The sequence below is a fragment of the Uranotaenia lowii genome, chromosome 1 (genome assembly GCF_029784155.1).
Source record: "Uranotaenia lowii strain MFRU-FL chromosome 1, ASM2978415v1, whole genome shotgun sequence".
NCBI lineage: Eukaryota > Metazoa > Arthropoda > Insecta > Diptera > Culicidae > Uranotaenia > Uranotaenia lowii.
Window position 1 is genome coordinate 121,517,184 of NC_073691.1, and position 24,411 is coordinate 121,541,594.

Below are 24,411 nucleotides of genomic sequence, written 5' to 3' on the forward strand. Positions count from 1 at the left end.
AAACATTATCTAATCATCACACACACACACACACACACACATAAACATACATCAATGTACAAAGTAAACAAAAAGTTAGCCATTACTAAAAATAGTTCAGAGTAGGTTTCCCGCAAATCATCTAATTTTTAAGTGGACGCAGTTTTCTAAAAATCATTTTCTCATCACCGATCAAGATGGTAACGTACCCTATAACAAAGTCAATACAGAAAACAATCACAGTATATTTTCACATAGGTCAACCCATCCAGAAGCTTTTAAGCACAGACGATACCACCTAGTACAGTACAGTATGATACATAGTAAGTACAACATTTAGGATAAACAATTTGTAAAAAAGATTTTAAATGTTTTGAAAATAAATTATAGATTTCCTTTGAAGAAGGCCAAGACTCAAGGCCGAAACGTCGGACGTAATGTAAACAATATTGTTACAATCTTATTTATATTAGACTGAAAAGCCAACAAACAAAGAAAAGTTCAAATCCAGACGTAAAATTACATTGAAATTACAAGAAATCTAGACACATAATATGAACTATATTCAGCGGGATCACACGAACTAAACGACGGCTAGTGAAACTGGTACGTACACGTACGTGTAACAGATTATTGCTTGCGCGATTGCCCTGCCCTGACAAACGACATCGTCGGCACTGACAGCCTCACCGAAGTGAACTCATCTCTCTCTGGCACAACGCATTGACACACACCTGTGATGTGCACAGTACGTTAACAGTTTTCGGCGAGTTAAGGTCCACGTCTCCCGTTCAGCCAGTATAGCGCAAAGCTTAAGTTGCACACTGTGTTCCGAAAATCACTCAATTCTCATGAGAGAGAGTGAAACGTTTTCAACAGCGAAAGCAAAACCTAAATTTTCGGTTGGTTTATCTCCCAGCGGGGCAAAGATTGTGTTTGACAGCGCTGCTCCGAGAAACAAAGAAACACAATTTGTAAGACAGACGTTGCTTCTCCAGTTGGAATTCTCAACTGATTGCGGAGCTGCCTGATTCTCAGTTTCTTTTTCATTCAATAACTTTTTTTGCTCACTCACTCATTCATTTACTGATCGATGATCGAATGCTGTCTGCCTGATAGACTTGTTTTGTTGTTGCTGTTGTTGGGAAGGACCAAAATAGCCATTCAAACACACAGGAAGTATGTATGTACATTTGTATCTATCTGCCGCTATGGCAGAAAGTTCGCAAGCAGTATGAAACGATGCAAGTAAGTAAGTGAGTGGATTTTCGAATTGGATATTGTAACAGTAAGTTTCTCAATCACTTCTGTTAGAATCTGATCATTTTGATTTTTCGGATTCCGAAACCGGCCACATTGGCCATGGCCAGGACCAGATGACCCCGAACCACTTTTCCTATCAATTCCCATCACGTACAGGTCAAGAGCTTTCTAATGATGTGTCGCAAGTTAAAATCTGATCATTTTCGCTTTTCGGAATCCGGAACCGGCCAGATTGGTCGTTGCCAGGACCAGATGGCCCCGAACCACTTTTTTTTATCAATTCTCTTTATGTACGGATCAACAGCTTTCTATTCATGTGTCGAAAGTTAAAATCTGATCATTTTCATTTTTCGGATTCCGGAACCGGCCAAATTGGTCGTGACCAGGACCAGATGGCCCGAACCACTTTTCCTATCAATTCCCATCATGCACAGGTCAAGAGCTTTCTAATGATGTGTCGCAAGTTAAAATCTGATCATTTGCGCTTTTCGGATTCCGGAACCGGCCAGATTGGCCGTAACCAATGAATGTCATGACTGTCAAAACCATGAAATTTTTAAAAAAATTCCATGACAGTCACGGAATCCAAAATTCAAGAAATGTCATTCCGACAGTCAGAGGACCTACAGAATCTTCGACTGTCACAAGTCAAAAATGTTATCGAAATGAATAATCCGATGACATTTTTCTGAGCGACTGTCATTGCAAAAGTGAATGACATTTTCTCCAGTCGTTTAAAATTTTTTTGAATGACCGTCAATGTCATTGAGACATTTTCGAATGTCATTGGAAAATGTTATGCGACTGGCTTTTGGATAACATTCGCATCATTGATCTCAGCCATAACCGGCATTCCAGCCTAGTAAATTGCAAACAGTGACAAAAAAAAACTGAAAAAACGAACAAGAAAAATATCAAGCGTAAGAAAGGAAAATCCAAATAATGATAATCGTTTTGTACTATTAGCTTTTTTTTTGAAGTAGGATATGTTCAATAAAATTTATGTTTCGAGAAAATTGTTTTTTTTTACGAATTAATATTGTGCGTTTAGATAAAAAATTTATAAACGTCGTTGGTGAACTGGAATCATAGCTGACTTCCGACCAAAACATATTGGGACGTTTTATTTAAGCGTGAGCCAAGAAATTTTCTGTTTTCAAATTCACATAAATCAACGTTGCCACAAATTCATTTGAATCGTTTGTGTATCTCATTCTTGTCCGTAAGAGTATATTTCACGCGAACACAAACGGTTGCTGCCTAAAACAGCAACATCAACACAAAAAAACATTTCCACCCCGACTGAGGGTGGTTTGTACAAAATATTTCGATCCCGACCGATTCTACTAAAACCGTTTGGGCGCTCATACAAGCAGTGCCATACACGATGCAAATCGTGTTCATTTCATCGAATTTCATCGCATTTGTACCAATGTTGTGTAGTCTGTGGCCCGCTTAATGTATGAAGAGATACTCTGGTGAATACAAATTTATGTATGGCAACGTTGCATATAATACACTGTTATTTTTTTAAACACAACTGTCAAAAGTTCGGAAGTAAGTTCGGGATCGGAAGTCCGGACTTCCGAAGTAAAATTTAGTGCTGGCGCTATAATATCAACAAGGACCAGCGTGACAGAACATTAAAAATTACCATCCATATACCACGTTAACAAATTGTTACAGGAAGCACATGTTAAGGGGCCGTTCACTAATTACGTAAGCACGATTTTGGAAATTTTCAACCCTCCCTCCCTCCCCTCTGGCAACACAAACTAAGATTTTTCAAAACCCCCCCTACCCCCCTAGTAAGATCTTGCGTTTTTTATTTTTTGAGAAATTGACACTTTTTTTCAAAAATAGTGACATACATACATGCTTCAAAGCAAATCACTTTTTAAGTAAAATTAAAAATCTGTATTTGAAAAGCACAATCTATACAAAACAACAGATGAAATGTCATAAACGATTAAAGAAAACATTATTCAAGACATGTTTGGAGTAACAATGATTTTCAATAAATTTCCACAATCGAATGAACAATATAAAATCTAAAATCCAGAGAGATCAGGTTAGCACAAGGTACCAAACAAATTGATATGTTTTTACCTGAAAATCAAAAAAATCTTAAAAAATATATCATTCTATACTACTAGAATTGAAGCAAAAACAACCAAGGACAACCATGTTGTCAACTAACCTAAAAGCTCAGACTCATTCAGCGATAAGCGATCAAGTTTTAGGATTTTTTGGTATATTATTTGTAAAATTCAAATTTGGTAGTGTCTATCACTGAAAAAAAGAATTTTATAATTTAAAGCACTTTATATTGATTTTTAAAGATTTTCTGGATGAGGTCATTTTCGAAATATGATGGATTCAAATCGTGGTGTCACAACGTGCCATTTTCCATGTTGTTTCTATAAATTTCTCAATAAAAAAGATTGTTATGATAGAAAGCGAAAAGAGCCGATCTTTTTCAATAATGTGATTTAGTGTTTTTAATGGTGTTTAGCAAAATATTAATATTTTTTAATGTGTTTAGCAAAATATTCGAAAAACTCCTGGTAAGTCGACTCAATAACTTTATCAAAGAAAATAACATCTTATATAGCCTGCAATTTGGTTTCAAAGGGGGTGGGTCTAGTACGCTTATTGCAATGTGTGAATTGATAGATTCGGTAATTGAAAACATAGACACAAAAAAAATTGTAGGAGGATTGTTTCTGGACTTAAGAAAAGCCTTTGACATGCTTGATCATGACGTTCTCCTAAGGAAACTGGATTGCTATGGAATAAGAGGAGTTGCTAATAATATCTTTCGTAGCTATCTTACAGGACGGAAACAGTATGTTTCTATTGATAAAATAAATAGCTCGTTGGGAAAGATAGAAGTGGGTGTGCCTCAAGGTAGTAACATTGGGCCACTACTTTTTCTACTATACATCAATGACTTATGCAACCTGCCATTACATGGTACCCCCAGATTATTTGCAGATGACACAACTTTATTTTATCCAGAGAATTGTCCCCATGTAATAATCGGAAAAATGCAAAAAGACTTAGAGGTTCTTGGTAAATACTTTAATAGCAATCTGCTGACCCTAAACCTTTCTAAGACCAAATACATGATATTCCGTTCAGCAAGAAGGAGAATTTATTGCAGCAATGACCTTTCTTATGATAATACTTGAATCGAAAAGGTGGATAACTTTAATTATTTGGGGCTCACGCTTGATGAAACACTTTCGTGGAGTTTTCATGTCAACAACCTTGAGTGGTATTCTTTGGCGAATTAGAAGTTTTTTGCCGCGTCATGTTTTAATAACATTTTATTTTGCTTCCATTCACTCTCAGTTGAACTATCTTATCGCGGTATGGGGCAGGGCTTCCCTGTCTATCCTCGGGCGATTGCAGACATTACAAAATCGTTGCATAAAAACCATATTCAAACTTCCTTATCTCTACCCTACGTCTTTACTGTACTCGAATACAACTTACAATATTTTACCTCTTACCCGCTTGTGTAGTCTGCAAACATTATTGTATGTCTTCGACAATTTGAACTCATTAGACAACACAAGAAATTTATTGTTTAACTCAGGCACTCGTTCTCGCCATACTCGTCTATCACATCATTTGCTTCGAAGCCGTTGCTTAACATCTTTTGGTCAACGCATAATTTCTTACATTGGACCTCCTTCTTACAATTGCCTTCCAGAAGTTGTCAAAAATGCTAACAACCGCAACATTTTCAAATCGAAAGTGATACGTCACCTCAAGGAACTTCAGTCGTAAACCTTATCATCATGCCAGTATTTTTTTTATTTTTTTTTTGTTTCACATATATTTTAACTAATTTTTTTTTCTAAAGTAACGTAAACATTTTTTTTTGTAAATATTTTTTCCTAGTTAGTATATTAGCTTTATCAATTAATTTTTAATTTGTTTCTTTTGTATTAATTATTTATAAAATATGGATCTCTTCAAAGGAATACTCTTTCCACTAAGATTCATTCTTAGTTTAGTTTAGTTCACTTGTCTAGCTTCATTCCCTCGCATAAAGTAAAAAAAAAAAACATTTTTGTTAAGGTTCTCAGCATGAATAAATTTTGCTCGCGTTTTTGTTTTTTTGTTTGCTGCCAGACATGCTGAGAACAGAAAGCGTCCATTACCAGGGGGCTCATATGAGCTTTTTGGTGTGGGGGAGTGTGGTGGGCCGCTTTATATGAAAAAAAATGGCATGTTGGTTTTAATTGGTTCTCTGTAAATTTCATAGAACCTGCAAGTTTTTATTGGCTTCAAATTTTTAAAGCATGCGAATTTCACCCTACTAGGAAGAAGGGGTAAATTGCAACAAACTCTGTTATTAACGAAAAATCAAATGAATCACTTCCATCTGTACCGTTGAGCCGTCAACACGTACGCCGGAGCATCGTATCGTTGCTGTGTACCTGCAGGAACATTTTTACATTATTTATTTTTTCCTTACCTGTTTTTCAATCAGTGCTATTTTTATTTTCTTTTATTCATATTTTTCTCTATTCTTTCCAGCATGGGGAAGTCATCGGCCGGCTCAAGGGCCGGAAGAAAACGGATTGCCGAACGTAATTCAGGTCCATCGCCCAAAAAAGTTGAAATTTCCAATTCATTCGATGTCCTTCATAACATCGGTGATGAGGAAATATTCATATTTAATTCTGATAAGAGTACTAAGAAACCTTCTTCTTATTATACTCTTAAAAACGAAAAGGTTCCACCAATTACGGTCACGATTCCTGACTTCAATGCCTTTCGAAAAGAAATCGTCACTTCCGTCAAGGATGTGAAGATTTCTTTTCAGATCGGTCGAAGGGGAACTGCTCGTATTTTGGCGGAATCTTTTAATGATTTTCAAAAAATTTTAAATTATTTGAATAATAAAAAAACACCAACTTTTCACGTACGATACTAGAAGTGATGGTCCTTTTAAAGTTGTACTTCGTGGTCTCACCGGCGATCAGACACCGGATGAGATCACAACTGAATTAAATTCTTTGTTAGGTTTTTCTCCGATTCAAGTAATTCAAATGAGGAAAAGTATCAGTAAGTGTTGGTTTTGCTCCTGAGCTTTATTTGATCCATTTTAAAAAGGATCAAGTTAATAATTTGCAAATTCTTGAAAAGGCTCGTCTTATGTTTCATTGTCGAGTCAAATTCGAACCTTTTCGAAAATCTTCAACCAATTTCCTTCAAAACTAAAAATTGTAGAATGAATGCCAGATGCATGCTTTGCGGCTCATTCGATCATGAAAAATCTAAATGCCTTTATGGTGGTGATAAACCAAAAACAGAATTTTTCAAGTGTGCAAATTGCGCAGGTAATCATTCCTCGAATTCGCTAGACTGTCCCATCAGGGCAAAAATTATTGCTTCTCGGAAAAATCCCAAAGTTTCCAGAAAATTTTCTTCTCCTCCTTCCTCTTTTTCGTCTTCACACGTCGGGCCGGCAAACAACCTGCCTGTTCGCGGTCAGCCTCGGCCTACATTGGAATCACGGCTGGGTAATACCCGAAGTGATTTTAATGTTACCTGTGCTGATTCTGCGCCCCAGACTCGTTGTTTATCGTTCTCAGAGGTGGTTGAAAATGGGTTTCCCTCTTCAGGTTCAACTAATAAAAATGGGAAAAAACCAAGTCTCAACGTTTATGCGAAGGCTTGGGAAAATCCCCGAAATTCAAATACTTGTTCTTCTCCTTCATTTTCTGATCCTAACAATTTTGTTGATTTGGGTGAGATTACTGAGGAAAAATTAAAATTTTTGCATCAAAATTTCATGGAAATGATGCAACTTATGTTGAAAGCAAATTCAATGTTTGAAGCTTTCCAAACTTCTTTTAATTATGCTAACAAAATTATTATGACTTTACGATTCCCTCATGGATCCAAATAGATGTTTAAATATTATGAATTGGAATGCTAGATCTTTGCTGGCTAACCAAGATGAGTTCTTTTTATTTTTGAAAACCCAAAACATACATATTGCTGCCATCACTGAAACTTTTTTAAAGCCAGACAATAACTTGAAAAGCAATGCTTTCTTTAAAATTTTGCGAAATGATCGACTTGATCTACAAGGTGGGGGTGTAGCTATTGTCATAAATAGTCGTCTCAAATTTAGACTTCTTCCTTCTTTCAATACCAATGTCTTAGAAACAATTGGAATTGAATTAGAAACGTCTATGGGGAAAATTATAATTATTGCCGCATATTTGCCTTTTCAATGCAGCGGTGAACAGAGAAATTTTTTGAAGGGAGATTTACAAAAACTCACCAGAAACAAATCTAAATTTTTTATTATTGGTGACTTTAATGCAAAACACCGATCTTGGAATAATATTTCATCAAATTCAAATGGGAATATTTTATTTAATGACTGCTCTGCAGGTTATTATACTGTTGAATATCCTAATGGGCATACTTGTTTCTCTTCGATTAGAAATCCTTCCACAATTGATTTGGTTTTAACGGATTTAGGCGAGCATTGTAGTCAATTAGTTACTCATGCGGACCTCGATTCAGACCACCTTCCAGTACTTTTTCTTTATCCCAAAGTCCCATTGAAAGCTGACTGGGAGCGATATAGGAATTTTATTGAACGTAATTTAGATGTAAACGTTCCACTGAATTCAATTGAAGATATTGATTTGGCTGTAGAAAATTTGACAACTTCAATAGTCAATGCTAAAGCCGCTTCAATACCCAAATTTAAACATAAATTTAATCAACCTTTAATTGATGATGATCTTCAGTTTTTGATAAGACTGAAAAACATTCGTCGACGCCAATATCAACGATTTAGGGATCCTTATTTGAAATTTATTTATTGCGACCTTCAAAAAGAGATCAAACGTCGTTTAAATTTCATCCGTAATGAAAATTTTGCTAAAGCAGTAGAGGACATAAAACCCTACTCAAAGCCGTTTTGGAAATTAACCCTTTGTTTCATGATTTTTTATTTTTCCCTAAAAATCACTTTAAACAGTTCAAAATGATGTGTACATCGAGAAAAAAAATTAAAATAAAATACGATTTTTCCGTTTTTTCATACATTAATTGTTGCAAATTTGTTACTTTATGAAACGAAGGGTTAACTAAAATTCTGAAAAAGCCCCAGAAGCCAATTCCTACTTTGAAAGATGGGGATAAACTTCTTTTAACTAACGCAGAAAAGGCTCAAAAATTAGCCCAACAGTTTGAGTCTGCTCATGATTTTAATTTAAACGTTGTTAGTCCAATTGATACTCAAATTTCCCTTGAATTTGATGATATTTTTTCTAAGCAAAATGTATTTGAAAGTTCCTGTGAGACAAATATTGATGAACTTAAATTGATTTTCAAAAAATTTAAAAATATGAAAGCCCCGGGGGAGGATGGGATTTTCTATATTGTTATTAAAAAGTTGCCTGAAAGCACTTTAAATTTTTTGGTTCAAATCTTCAATAAATGTTTTCACTTGGCTTATTTTCCCAATAAATGGAAAAATGCCAAAGTAACTCCAATTTTAAAACCTGGAAAAAGTGCTTCAGAGCCTTCAAGTTATCGACCAATTAGTTTGCTCCCTTCTTTAAGTAAACTATTTGAGAGAGTTATTTTGAATAGAATGATGATTCACATTAATCAGAATTCTATTTTCCCTGATGAACAATTTGGTTTTCGTCATGGACATTCTACAACACATCAACTTTTGAGCGTAACTAATATGATTAACGCTAGCAAGTCTGAAGGTTATTCAACTGGTGTTGCTCTTCTTGATATTGAAAAAGCTTTTGACAGTGTTTGGCACAAAGGTTTAGTAGCTAAATTAGCTCGATTTGATTTTCCTGTATATCTCACTAAAATTATTCAAAATTATTTGACTAGCCGAACCTTACAAGTAAGCTATCAGAATTCATGCTCTGAAAGGACTCCCATTCGAGCTGGGGTCCCTCAGGGCAGTATACTTGGGCCGATTTTATACAATATTTTTACTTCTGATCTTCCTGATGTACCAGAAGGAAAAGGTAGAAGATTATTTGCTGATGATACTTTGCTTTCAGCCAAAGGTCGAAATTTATGGGTGGTACGCAGTAGATTGCAACAAAATTTAAATTCCTTTTTGAATTACTTGAAAATGTGGAAAATTTCTCCTAACGCTTCCAAAACTCAACTTATTTTATTTTTTCATAAGCCAAGAGCTAAATTTTTAAAACCTAATGAAAATCATTCCATAACTTTTAATGGGGTTTCATTAGAATGGTCTGATCACGTGAAGTACTTGGGACTCACACTTGATCGGAATCTTACTTTTAAAAATCACATTGAAGATATTCAATCTAAATGTAATAAATACACTAAATCTCTTTATTCTCTCATCAACAGGAAATCCCGACTTTGCCTGAAGAATAAGATGCTTATTTACAAGCAAGTCTTCCGACCAGCGATAATGTATGCAGTTCCGATTTGGTCTAGCTGCTGCGCGACGAGGAAAAAAGCCATCCAGAGGATTCAGAACAAGGTTCTGAAAATGATTTTGCGGCTTCCACCTTGGCACAGCACCGAAGATCTTCATCGGATTGCGGGCATTGAATCGATCGAAGAGATGGCCAACAAAATCATCTCTAACTTCAGAGGCAAATCGATGCAGTCTTCCATCGTAGAGATTCGTTCTCTTTATAATTAGTTTTATTTTAGGATAGTGTTTAGTTTTAAGTTTAAAATATTTTTGCCATTACAGGATGTTCTCCTACATTAAATACTTGATTGCGCTCAGCAAGCTTAAATCTTATTAATAAATTTTAATTATCTAGTTAACTATAGGGCTCTGAACAGTTCATTATTGAGCTGAACACCTAATTTAATGTAATAATGTAATATAAATGTAATGATGAATTGATACAAATAAAGACATATTAAAAAAAAAAAAAAAATCAAATGAAAACGTTTGAAAATTTATAGTTTTTGATACAGTTGTGATGTCATAACGCATAAAGCACCAATTGCAGTTATTTTTTGTTTTGTTCGAATTAAATTTTACATTTTTCTATCAAAAATGTTAATAAGAAAAAAGTGTAAATTTGCTGCATACATTTAGGGGTAAAAAACTACTACAAATATTCTATAAGCTTAAATCATGAAGATAAATTTTAGATTGGATGAAATTTGATTTTTAACATACGCATAATGCAAAACAGCCATATCCTAGTACACCTAGGTCTTTTTTTACACTGATATACGTACCGCGTAAAAAAAACCGTGTAAAAAAAAACCGTGTTAATTCCCGAAAACCGTGTAAAAAAAAACCGTGCTAATTGCGGAAAACCGTGTAAAAAAAGACCTTTAAATTTATGCAGCTTTGAAACTTGAAACAATAAGACATGTAACTAGACACTTTAGACCTTAGACCTGACACTTGAGACTTTATACTTAAGACATGAGACCTGAGATCTGAGACTTGCGAACTGGTAACTTAGACTTGAGACCTGACAATTGAGACATGAGACCTGAGAACTGATACGTGAGACCTGAGACATTCGACATAAGACATTAGACATTAGACATTAGACATTAGACATTAGACATTAGACGTTAGACATTAGACATGAGACATGAGACATGAGACATGAGACATGAGACATGAGACATGAGACATGAGACATGAGACCTGAGACCTGAGACCTGAGACCTGAGACCTGAGACATGAGACCTAAGACATGAGACATTAGACCTGAGAACTGAGACACAAAACATTATACCTGAGACATTAGACATGAGACATGAGACCTGAGACCTGGGACATTAGACATGAGACATGAGACATTAGACATGAGACATAAGACATGAGACATGAGACATGAGACATGAGACATGAGACATGAGACATTAGACATGAGACATTAGACATTCGACATGAGACATTAGACATTAGACATTAGACATGAGACATGAGACATGAGACATGAGACATGAGACCTGAGACCTGAGCCATTAGACATGAGACATGAGACATTAGACATGAGACATAAGACATGAGACATGAGACATTAGATATTAGACATTAGACATTAGACATTAGACATTAGACATGAGCCATTAGACATTAGACATGAGACATGAGACATGAGACCTGACACATTAGACATTAGACATGAGACATTAGACCTGAGACATTAGACATGAGACTTGAGACATGAGACATGAGACATGAGACATTAGACATAAGACATGAGACATGAGACATGAGACATGAGACATGAGACATGAGACATGAGACATGAGACATGAGACATGAGACATGAGACATGAGACATGAGACATGAGACATGAGACATTAGACATTAGACATTGAACATTAGACATTAGACATTAGACATTAGACATGAGACATAAGACATGAGACTTGAGACCTGAGACATTAGACTTGAGACTTAAGACTTGAGACCTGAGACATGAGACATGATACATGAGACATTAGACATTAGACATTAGACATTAGACATTAGACATAAGACATTAGACATTAGACATTAGACATTACACATTAGACATTAGACATTAGACATTAGACATGAGACATTAGACATTAAACATGAGACATGTGACATGAGACATGATACATGAGACATGAGACTTTAGACATTAGACATTAGACATTCGACATGAGTCATTAGACATTAGACATTAGACATTAGACATGAGACATGAGACATGAGACATGAGACATGAGGCATGAGACCTGAGACATTAGACATGAGACATTAAACATGAGACATAAGACATGAGACATGAGACATGAGACATTAGACATTAGACATTTGACATTAGACATTAGACATTAGACATGAGACATGAGACATGAGACATGAGACATGAGACATGAGACATTAGACCTGAGACATAAGACATGTGACTTGAGACATGAGACATTAGACATTAGACATGAGACATGAGACATTAGACATTAGACATTAGATATTAGATATTAGACATTAGACATTAGACATGAGACATGAGACGCGAGGCATGGGTTTCAGGTCTCAAGTCTCCGGTCTCAGGTCTAATGTCTCAGGTCTAATGTCTAATGTCTAATGTCTAATGTCTTATGTCTAATGTCTAATGTCTAATGTGTAATGTCTAATGTCTAATGTCTAATGTCTAATGTCTAATGTCTAATGTCTAATGTCTAATGTCTCATGTCTCATATCTTATGTCTAATGTCTCATGTCCCATGTCTCATGTCTCATGTCTCATGTCTCATGTCTCATGTCTTATGTCTCATGTCTCATGTCTAATGTCTAATGTCTAATATCTAATGTCTAATGTCTCATGTCTCATGTCTAATGTCTAATGTCTCATGTCTCAAGTCTCAGGTCTAATGTCTCATGTCTCATGTCTCAGGTCTCATGTCTCATGTCTCATGTCTCATGTCTCAGGTCTCAGGTCTCATGTCTCATGTCTCATGTCTCATGTCTCAAGTCTCATGTCTCAAGTCTCATGTCTCATGTCTAGGTCTCATGTCTCATGTCTAATGTCTAATGTCTCATGTCTCAGGTCTAATGTCTCATGCCTCATGTCTCATGGCTAATGTCTCATGTTTCATGTCTTATGCCTCATGTCTCATGTCTCAGGTCTCAAGTCTCAGGTCTTATGTCTCATGTCTTATGTCTCAGGTCTCATGTCTAATGTCTCAGGTCGCAGGTCTCAGGTCTCAGGTCTAATGACTCAGGTCTAATGGCTCATGTCTCAGGTCTCATGTCTAATGTCTTAGGTCTCATGTCTCATGTCTAATGTCTCAGGTCTCATGTCTCAGGTCTAATGTCTCATGTCTCATGTCTCATGTCTCATGTCTCATGTCTCATGTCTCATGTCTCATGTCTCATGTCTCAGGTCTAATGTCTAATGTCTCAGCTCTCATGTCTCAGGTGTCAGGTCTCATGTCTCATGTCTAATGTCTCAGGTCTAATGTCTCATGTCTCATGTCTAATGTCTTAGGTCTAATGTCTCATGTCTCATGTCTCAGGTCTCATGTCTCAGGTCTCATGTCTCAGGTCTCATGTCTCAGGTCTCAGGTCTCATGTCTCATGTCTCATGTCTCATGTCTAATGTCTCAGGTTTAATGTCTCATGTCTAATGTCTCAGGTCTAATGTCTCATGTTTCATGTCTCAGGTCTCAGGTCTCAGGTCTCATGTCTCAAGTCTAAAGTCTCATGTCTCGTGTCTCGTGTCTCGTGTCTGAGGTCTCAGGTCTCATATTTCAGGTCTCATGTCTCAGGTCTGATGTCTCAGGTCTAATGTCTTATGTCTCGTGTCTGAGATCTCAGTTCTCATATTCCAGGTCTCAAGTCTCAGGTCTAATGTCTCAGGTCTCAGGTCTCAGGTCTCAGGTCTCAGGTCTCAGGTTTCAGGTCTCAGGTCTCAGGTCCCAAGTCTCATGTCTCAGGTCTCAGGGGTCTCATGTTAGTCTCAGAGCTAAGATTTTCCCAACTTCAAAAGCTTCTAAGTGTTTACCTTTGAAAAGGACTTAGAATATTTTCTCTCAAAAACCGTGTTAATTCGCGAAAACCGTGTAAAAAAAAACCGTGTTAATTCCCGAAAACCGTGTAAAAAAAGCCGTGTAAAAAAAAACCGTGTAAAAAAAAACCGCGTAAAAAAAAACCTAGGTGTATATGGAAACGAGATTTATGAGCTTTAGTTCTGATTTTCACTTTGTTGCCTTTTGCCCCAGACTGGTAAGTGAATTATAAAAATACAAGCTGATCCGGTAAACTTCGTTTTACCTGTTACATAATAAATCGTTGGAAAATGTTTACAGTTCCTTAACTTCTTCGTGCTCGTAAATCAGTTTTCATGAAAATCGTCTTCAAGTTGTTCGAGTTTTGTCCAGTTTCTAGTTGATTTTGTTTAGGAGCCCCCCTTCCATAAAAAATAATAATCTAGGAACTATTATACGAACCATCTCTGGCCCGAAAACCCTCGGATACCAAATTTCACTCCATTACGACCGACCATTCATACGGTGTTACAAAGAAAACGCTCCATTTGTATGTATAAGATTAATTAAAAAAATGGTGATTGTCCGAAAAATATTTTTACACCAACAGTGTTGGTATAAGATAATGAAAGCAATATGAAGTTTGTAAGTGATATCATTAAGCCAATCCGTCATACTGGGTAAAGTTTTTTACGGCATCGAAAAATGTTAAAATTGTACATTTATTGCTCGATTTTTTTATTTTTTATGAGAATTAGAAACTTTTAAAAACTCTTTCAATATGTTATAAACTATGTCATCCTCAATTTGTTATCATTAAATGATAACTTTATTACAGTGTATTGAAATAAAAATTGTATGATTGTTGTGGTATACCAATGTTGCATCTAACCCTGCTTTTGCATGATTTTCCGTTTGACGGTAGCGATTTAAAATAGGTTGTGATTTTTTCAAACGCGTTTTTTTCGATACGCCATATATGGAGATACATCCTTTTCATGTATAGGTACAGAAATATTTTATCTGCTCCTATTGAATGAATAACCTCGGACGAAGTAAAGGAACTGACTCATTATTTATTAATCATCATTACATGAAACTGTCAGCCAAAATCCATCACAGATGAAATTTTTACACACTACGGGATCATTCTTAAACATATGGATTATTTTTTTTTTTAATTTTGGTTACATACTTTCTTAAATCAGGCAACTATTACAAAGGTGGCCCATAGTCACCCCCTCTAAGGTATGAGAATGGGCCAATTTTCATTGTCTTGTAACCTTTTTTTGTATTATACCATTTAAGAACAAATCTGCTTTCTTTTTTTCTCTAAATAAGCTAAATAACAATAGTTATTCAGAAAACCACTTATATACCACCATTTTTGGCCCATCCGCTCCTCTCACGACGGTATATTGAGCATGTTATAAAACAGGTGTTGTTATTGTCAGAATTATTATTAATCTATAATAACCATATTTTTCAATATGCAAACCTAAACCATAAAACTGAAAACCCGTACTCAAAATGAACAGTTTTGAATTTGTAATTCATTCATAAATTCCGTTAGATTTGATGTCGTCATGTTTTTTCTTCTAAAATTTGAGTTGAATTTGATCCGTAAGTCAATTCAACAGTTAAAAAGTATCACTTCAAATACAGCAATTTCGAGTTCAGTAAGGCAAGACAATCGCTGTGCTTTCCTTCGATGCCAAACTCTTGAAATCCGCCTTTATTGCCCCAAGGACAATTACCCGAAATGGCTCCATCCGATCAAACACTTCCGATGTTTATATCGCTTCTGCTTCCGTTGTTAAGAAGAGGGTTAATAAATTTTATTATAGAGGTAGGTACTCAGTTACGCTGTGAAGAGAATTGTTTATCTCAATCATATCAATAGAGTGTAGGGCGCTTCTATTTCAGCAAGGCAAGGGTGTGGTAAAACCTTCCGAAAGCGAAATGAGGAACGACGACGAGATGGTCGAGTTTCGCAATTTCATGGTCCTTCTGGCGGGATATCGAGTTTGGAGGCTTTTGTTTCAACTCCTCAAACCAAGTCAAGTCAGCGGTTCCACTCGGCGAACAATAAATGGGAATAAATCAATTGGGTTAAGTCTAAAGTGAATTAAATATTTATTGCGACGAAGCTCGTAAAGTTTCCGTTTGACGTTTTCGGTGATTAAATTAATTGTGATTCCAAACCTGGCGAATGGTTTTGCTGCACAGAAGCTGCCATTCATTGACTTGCCTTTGGCGCACCTACAAAAACACCACTCACTCACACACAAACAATCAAAAGCCCTGGGGGTGGTTCATATTCTGTTCCGCAAGATTTTAATGGCGATCCGCCGGAGAGAACAATAAAACACGCGGTACTAACAGGTTTAATTCAATTAGTTAGGGAGAATCTGCCAGATACTGCCTAGATGGCCTCCCAAGGTCCAGTGTTGCTGAATTTATGTCGTGTAAAATGGCGGTCCTTAAATTATATTGCTTTCAAGTACAATATTTGATCCACCCAAGGAAAACCCTATTATTGACGTCGACTTTTTGAGCCTTTGGTCCGCTTTTATTTGATTTCCCATTTCTTGAAGAATTTAATCCAAGAAAAAAACAAAAAGCGATCTTTGGTTCATACCCTATAGTACCTAAAGGGTGTCTTCGATGAAATTGCCACATACAAAATTGTTTCGCAAAATTTAAGTTTTCATCCGATTGCCATCAAATTTTCAGGGATTGAGAAATGACTTTAAAACTTTATTTTATCATTTTACTCGTATTTTATTTACAGTCCATTCGTTAATGCCGGCACCTTGGCCTTAACCCCGGCCATTAGATTTTGCACAACTTGTGAATCAACCGTTGTTTGCATGTAAACCCGTACTTTCTTCAGTTCCTCGACTTTCTTCACTATATAAGGTCACTATCTTTGCACCTTCTTGCTGCTTCAGAATCGCCCAGTACTTTTCGATGGGGCGGAGCTCCAGAGTGTTGAAATGGTTGAACATTTTCGGCACAAAATTAACCTTATTGTCCGCATACCACTTCAGCATGTCCTTGGAGTAGTGGCAGCAGGCCAAACCCGGCCAGAAGATTGTTGGGACGTTGTGGGCCTTCAGGAGAGGAAACAATCGCTTCTGGCACTCTTTCATGTACACCTGTCCGTTCATCGTGTCCTGGGCTACGTTAGGTGCTTCCCGCTCGTGCAGCTGGCTTACCAAACCAGAAACTTGTTCGCAAATTTGGACAACTTCTAAGTGCGGATATGCTCCGGAACGCTCAACTTATCCTTGGCCGTGAAAAACAAGTTTCCGGGGATCTGTTTGGAATCGGCCTTCACATATGTTTCGTCGTCCGTGATGCAGCATTCAACATTCGGCAGCATGTTGAGGTACAACTTCCTGGCACGGGTATAAAGTCTGTTTCACATAGAATCTGGACGCATCTTTTCATTTACTGCAGCGCCCCTAGTTGTCACATCGCGAATCTATTGACAGTGTTTTGATCTGGATGGTTTGTTTACTTAGTGGTCTGGGGGAGGAAGACTGAAATTTGCTGTATCGTTTTCTGTATCGTTTTTTTACTGTTCGGCAAAAAGCCAGTATTTGTTGAAAAGATTTGTAATCGTTCAAATTTTAACTTAAGATGATCAGTTTCGTGTAGCGAGTCATGTAACTCAGTTGTTTAGGTGCTAAATTAAGATTTAGCTTTATTTTTAGAACAACCATTAATCAAACCATTTTTTTTTATCAGCTTCAAAACTTTGACGAAATTTGAGCGAATCAATACGCCTGAATCATGCAGGAAATTGTCAAAAAAAAAACCTAATTAAATCATTGTTTTATGCAAAACAAGTGCTTTTCAGCATCAAAAAAGTTTTTAATTAAAAATCACTAAATAAGAAAGTAAAATTTTGAACCTTCGCACTGTTCGGTAGATTGATGAGAGAAATTTGACGTTCGAAAGATTTTTTTCTTTTTTTATTCAGTCTTCCTCCCCCAGTTAGTGGTGAAAATTTCATCAAGATTGAAGCAGTCAGTCAAAAGTTATCGACAATGGAACTTGAAAGGCGAGAGAAAATTCTGCACACTTACGTAGAGAAACCGACGTGGTCAGGGGTAAAGATCGCGAAATTCCTGAAATATCCAAAATCGACTGTAAATTCGGTGCTGCAACGTTACCGGGAGACCCTTACGGTGGATCGAGCAAAACAAACCAGGTGTAAAAGTGGAACATATGATCGGAAGCTGCGAGCAAAGGTAATTCGATGAGTTCACAAAAATCCTGGAATCTCAAGCGCGATTTGGCGAAAAAGTTTAAGACGAACCACAGTACAGCTCGACGAATTTGTTTGTGAGAAGCCTTGCGGTCGTATCATGCAAGAAGCAAACACCCCAACAGGACGCTGAAACAAAACCTGGTTGCCAAAACCAAGGCAAGAAAGTTGTACGAGTAAGTGTTGACCAAGTACAGCGGATGCATTTTGATCAGAGCTGGGAAAAATTGACAGAGTTAAAGATGGCTACTGTTTTTTTTTTTTTCAAATCATCATCACTTCCCAAAACTCCAACTATGCACCGAGCCACAGTCAGCGATCATCAGCAGGCTGATGATCCTCTTTGTTTGATTCTCAATGAAAGCTAGCATAGTAAATATTCAATATCATTGATTTCCATTGAGATGATAGTCTGCTAAAATTTCGCTTCCATGCCGGTTGTTGATATTTATAGGTTGTTATTTCTCATCTAACTTGGTAACAGCGAAATCTCCATATTTTTGTGATATAGTCGAGCTGCTAACTAGATAGCCCATAAAACGACTGCAACATGTTTCAGAGAGCAAGGATTTCCCGCCTTTTTATTTTATTCTATTTTAATGCACAGTCACGTGTGCATGAATGTAAACCCGAGTGTTACTAAATATCACGGTACCCATTTTCTGTGATAATGAATGACCGTAAAATGTCAATCACAAACTCAGTAGTACGTTGACATACGTTTGCTCGTTAAATCTCAGCAACTGACTCCGTCACTACAGTTAAGAAAGTGATTGGGTATGGGTCGAAGCTATCAACGAAAACGCTCTAGACTGATAAACCACATGTTATAATGGCATGCTTTGGGTTCAAGAAATGATGATGATTTCAATCTAGCTGGCACTTTCGTTAAATGTCAGTCGTTAACAATCACCATTAGAGCAAGTTCACTGGTGTTGGGAAAAAGTGGTAGAAATTTTGAGATTTTGAAAATATTGCCATGCGAAAAAATTTTCAAGATCTGTGGCCTTCGAGTTTTTTTACAACACATGTTGTATTTTCGCATGCTGTGATGCAAAAATAGCAATATTTCTATCACATACGGCTGAAATAGAAACACTGCTGTAAAAAAATACAACTCCCAAAGATCTTGAAAATATTTTTGCATGGTAAAATTTTCAAAATGTCTACCACTTTTTCCCAACACCAGTGAACTTGCTGTTACCCGCTCTGATTTTGATGGACGACGAAACTTACGTCAAAATGGATTTTGGACAAATACCCGGTAACAAATTTTACCTTGCGAAGCGTAAAGGGAATGTTGCGGGTAGATTCAAGCTTGTTTTCTCAGATAATTTTACTCGTAAGTTGATGATTTGGCAAGGGATCTGTAGTTGACTGTAGAAGACTAAGATTCTCATCACTGGGAACACAATGAATGGAAATGTTTACAAAGAAGAGTGTCTCCAGAAGAGGGTTTTGCCATTCATTCGATCCCAAGAAGGTCCGGTGAAGTTCTCGCCGGACCTGGCAAGCTACCACTACAGCCGGGATGTCGTTAAGTGGTATAAGGAGAACAAGATCGATTTTGTTGAAAAAAGTATCAATCCACCAAACTGTCCAGATTTTCATCCCATCGAGAAATATTGGGCAATAGTTAAAGGCAAACTGAAGAAATGTGGCAGAACCATGAAAAAACCCGCTCAAATGGAAAAGTGGTGGCACAAGATGGTGAATGAGGTTACCACCAGTACTGTGCAGAAAATGATGGGTGGTATCACAAAAAAGTTCGAAAATTCATACGAAGAGCTGACGAATGATTTTTATGTATTTTTTCCTTAAAGTGCAATAAAAACCCTAAAAAACGACATTTTTATTTTTGTTGTACGTTATTTCTTTGCGGTGAAACGATCTACATATTTTATCCGACAGATTCTATGTGAAACAGACTCGAGGCGGACCTTTTCTGCTTCTCGACGCGATTATTGGCCTTTTGTACCTCGATCGTTGAAGCCCATCCTTAGTTTAGGCCTCTGAACAAAACTTCGGTTTAGGTGCAGTTTCTTAGCCACATCCCGAGCGGAGGTGTTCGGGTTTCGGTTGAAAGCCCCAACTTCGCGATTGTGATTTTTGGTGTTGTACGGAATACTTTTTCCTTCACTTCTGGGCTTCCGATCGGTGGTCAATCGTTCCTCGAACCGCTTAATCACTTGCGACATCGTGGAATTCGCGATTCCTCACGTTTAGCGAGGGAACGATGCGAGAGATCTGTGTTCACGTGATGAATGCGCATGCATTTATCACTCACGAGCTGTTTTGTCGACTCTATTTCCGCGAGTTTTGATCACAGGATTTTAAAACTTGCAGGTTGTAAACAATGCACTAGTAACTAAATCCACCCAAATTTTAATTAAATTCTACCCAAAGGTTAAAAAATTATAGCAATTTCATAGTGTGGATATTTCATCGTGGACACCCATTATTCGTAAAATCTAGGGTCAAACACATTGATGACATTTTTGGAACGCATCGTAACTTCGAATAAATCAAATAATTAAGCCATTAATTGAACTTTTACTTTGTTATTTTCAGCTTGATTGAAATATGTTATTCATATTTTTTGCCAGCAAAATAAAATATGTTCAGGGGTTCATATTCATCCCAAATGCTCGTCTATAGATTAAAAGTGAAAATGTTTTGAAACAAATCGATCATTTTTGAGTAAGATAAATCAATTTTATTTTCATTACAACAAAGAATTGAACGATGATGATGAAATTCAACCACGCAGTATTTGAGATCATTTCTCTCTCGTAAAAGTAATCTCCAATGTGCAGAGCAGTTTTACGGTTTAGGAAAAGCCTTCTGGCAATTTAGCCTTGAATCTTTTAAAATCGATTCCGCGTTATGGCCGATTGATAAACTGCCACCCAAGGGAACGAATATGAATGTGAAATTCATAACAGCTCATAAGTCCCTTGAGGAGAAAAAAATGATGGGAAACGGAAGATTTATGACAAATAATACAACAGAAGAAAAAAAATCGAGAGTCCATTTAATCGTCCTCTGATAGCCGGTTGCCACCGGTTTCAATATTTGTCGATCCTGGGGAAGCAAACTTCAAACACTGAACAAATGCCATTTGCAATCATATCCTAAAAGCATTCGAGGAAAAAAAGAGTAGAGTTGATTTAGCTGAAGTGAGAGAGAACTGAATCGCTTCGGGGTCTAATCAATTCTGACTCCGATATTTTTCATTTGCATCCATCCTACACCTCCACCATCGACAACCTACGGGCTGCTTACACTAACGATGCTACAAGGATGTTGGGCTGGGACGGCAGGGCAGTTGGTCCGTTCTGTAAACATTTATCTGGATGGCCATACAACTTTGGAGCATTTCAACACTAACTGAATGGAGGTGGGGTGCGTTGCTTGTGGGAGACAGATGAAAACTAAATCAAACCAGAGCCCAACAAAGTTGATAAAATAACACGTTCAATCATTTGTCGCCTAACAGGTTGATCAAATAATTTTTCGCAACCAAATGCAAATAAATAAAGTTTTAATCCAATTACACTCGTGTAGGCATCGTGAGTTGTTTTGTTGGGTTTGTTGTTAGTTGCACAGGCTGCACTTCATTGGAACCGTTCATCAAGTTAATTGGAATATTTTAGAGGAGTTTTAAGTTGGTTCTTTTCGAGTTTTTAGAACTTTTTGTCAATGTGCAATTTCTAAGATTTTCTTACACTTATATCCAACTCTGCACTGAATGTTGAATATATTATCTCAAAATTTCTGCAATAAATTTATTTCTACCACTTTTTCCCAACAACAGTGAACTTGCTCTTAGTGGCTATGACTAAATGTTTGTTACAAAACCAGATTTAATGTTTTTGGGTAACTTTGATCACTCTGGTTTTTAACGTTTTCTTTCAAAAACAAATACATTCAAAAAATGAACAAGGTTACTGCATACATTCAGGGGCAAAAATTATAAACATTCTCAACATTTTTTGGCTTCGAAAACAAATGAAATTTTACCACCATTTCCTAGGTCCTTCCACTGCACTATGGGGTTTGAGGCGGCAAAAAGTCAATAAATAAACTTAATCGTAGCGCTAATTTTTGATAACTACTCGCTTCATTTTTAACTAAGACATTTTCAAAATTTTAGCTTATTATCTCTATTAGTTTTCGCTCCAAAGACATCAGACTGAGAAAAACTGGAAAATTTGCATGGAAGATAAACTACTTTAAATTTTTTTTTTATCAAAAACGTGTTTATCACCAACTTATAGTATACCGTTGGAAAGCCTATTTTATAAGCTTTCATTTAAACTGATAAAAATTTCTATGTAATGAACTGAGCTTTGTGAAAAAAGGGCAAATCGCTAATTTTCTCGAAACATTCCAAAGTGTTTGCTTGATAAAAAAAAACCCCGCATTTCCCCGCATCTTTCTCACTTCTATAACTTGGTAAAAAGTCCTAAGAATCCAATGAAAGAGATTATAGGCACCTTAATTCACCGTTTTCAGAGTTACGGTAAAATAACGACAAAAAGATCCGGCCAATGGGTAATTTTTACCCACTTTCAATTTGGAAAAATAACTTTTTTCTCGGTATTTTTTCACATTTCGAACATGAAATTATCATCCTCATAAGATTGTTATGAGCTATAAGTTGTTGCTTTGAGTAATGTAATATTTGTAGACTGGAAGGTTTGATAGTCCCTAATACCCAGACTGCTCCTTGCTCTAGACTAACTTTTTTATTTATAGTTTTTTTTCTACTCACGGAGCACGCACCTCGGTATGTCATGGTATCAGGTACTCAGGAGTCCTGTAGCATATAAATACAATAGCCTTTTGAAGGGGAAGTTACTTTAGGGAAGAATGACACTCCGTGTTAAACTCCCATAAAAAAGAAAAAAAAATAGGGGAAGTTACTCTAGTTCAGTGATCAGTGATTTTATTCTGAAAAACACGTGTTAAGCAAAAAGTTGAAAATATTCAAATAAACAAGTGATACAAGTAAAATTAACCTCTCGCCTAGTTATTCTTACAGCAGGTAAGCTTTGTTAAGGTAATGTTGAGTGCAAATTGCCTAATTCTTTATTTCCATTATTTGACACGTTTCTTCGAAATAATTTTGAAGTTTTGAGAAATGAATATTATCATGGATAATAGGTCAGTGATTAAATATTTTGATCCCAAAAAACGAGCAAAACAAAATGCTGAAAATGTATTGAATGCTTAAGGGGATATATTTGTCATATGCAACAAAAAAAAGAACAACTTAAACAGAAGCTTGAAAGGAATGCAAGTCGTTATTGCATTGAATGATTGAAGGCAAATCGATGCAAAAAACGTTTCAATAATTTAGGTTGGCTTGACAAACCCTTCGGCTTAGAGAAGTTTCTGGTAAAAAAACAGGGCGGCCTCAGAAATCATTTACGGAATTACGATGACGAAGGAAATCGATGACGTTATATTTCGAAATGATACACTTATATTAATGTCTTGTTTCGAACTTTATAGAGTTCTTATTTCCTTTAACCTAAGCAAGCACTTGGTGCTCCGCGAAGCTTTCGAAAGTGCTCCGCGAGGTACGCAACGAAAATCATAAACCAACCTTGATCAAGGGCATGGTAGAAATCGATCGAACCAATTGGAAAAACTGTTGATCAACTGTCAATCCATTTCGATTGATTTCGATTAAGTTTGATTGAACACACCTATACTTGTGTTGTACGATTTAAGCGCGTGTGACAGAAACAAAAACAAGCAAGGAGCTGTTGACGAACAACGTCAAAAAGCACAGTTTGGATTTGTTGTTTGAAAATTCCAGTTTAAACAAAGTTTGGGGATAGGAATCACCATAGATTGCTGGTTAAGATACGGAACATTTGCAAATCCAGGATCATTCAGAAACACAGCCAACAGGTATGAATAATTGGGCCTAAATAGCAACCTTATTTGTTTTTTTTCGATTAATCTTTAGTGAGCAGAATGAAAAGACAACTGCAACTGGTGATGCATTAAATGCAGAACCTCCATCAATGGACGTTGAGCTGGACCTGGAGCCGGAAGATATATCCTACGTCAAGAAAACAACACAACGGGAATAGCACGAAACGTATTTTGAAATGGGTTTTACTGAGACAGGAGATAAAAGTCACAATATGTTCTCTGCGGTAAGGTGCTTCCCAACAGTTCAACAGTTCCGGCAAAAATGCGCCGACATTTTAAAAAAGTGTATCCGAAGTACGAAGGTAAGCCGAGCGATTTCTTCGATCGTAAACGTGAAGAGTTGTCATTGACTCGAAATAACACGACTAATCACTGCAAAACACTCAATGATAAAGCTATTTATGCGTCGTACTTAGTAGCTCGGGTAGCA

At 36.6% G+C, this 24,411-nt stretch overlaps 1 protein-coding gene across 1 annotated transcript in view; it reads left to right on the forward strand.

The window, feature by feature from the left end:
- LOC129737873 (uncharacterized protein K02A2.6-like) overlaps positions 1 to 24,139 on the forward strand; it is a 44,801-nt gene extending 20,662 nt beyond the window's left edge. Inside the window, exons 4-5 of the mRNA XM_055729037.1 lie at positions 23,860 to 23,954; positions 24,013 to 24,139. Of these exons, the coding sequence (XP_055585012.1) occupies positions 23,860 to 23,954; positions 24,013 to 24,139 (222 nt within the window). The remainder of the gene's footprint in view (positions 1 to 23,859; positions 23,955 to 24,012) is intronic.
- Positions 24,140 to 24,411: the final 272 nt, after the last annotated feature.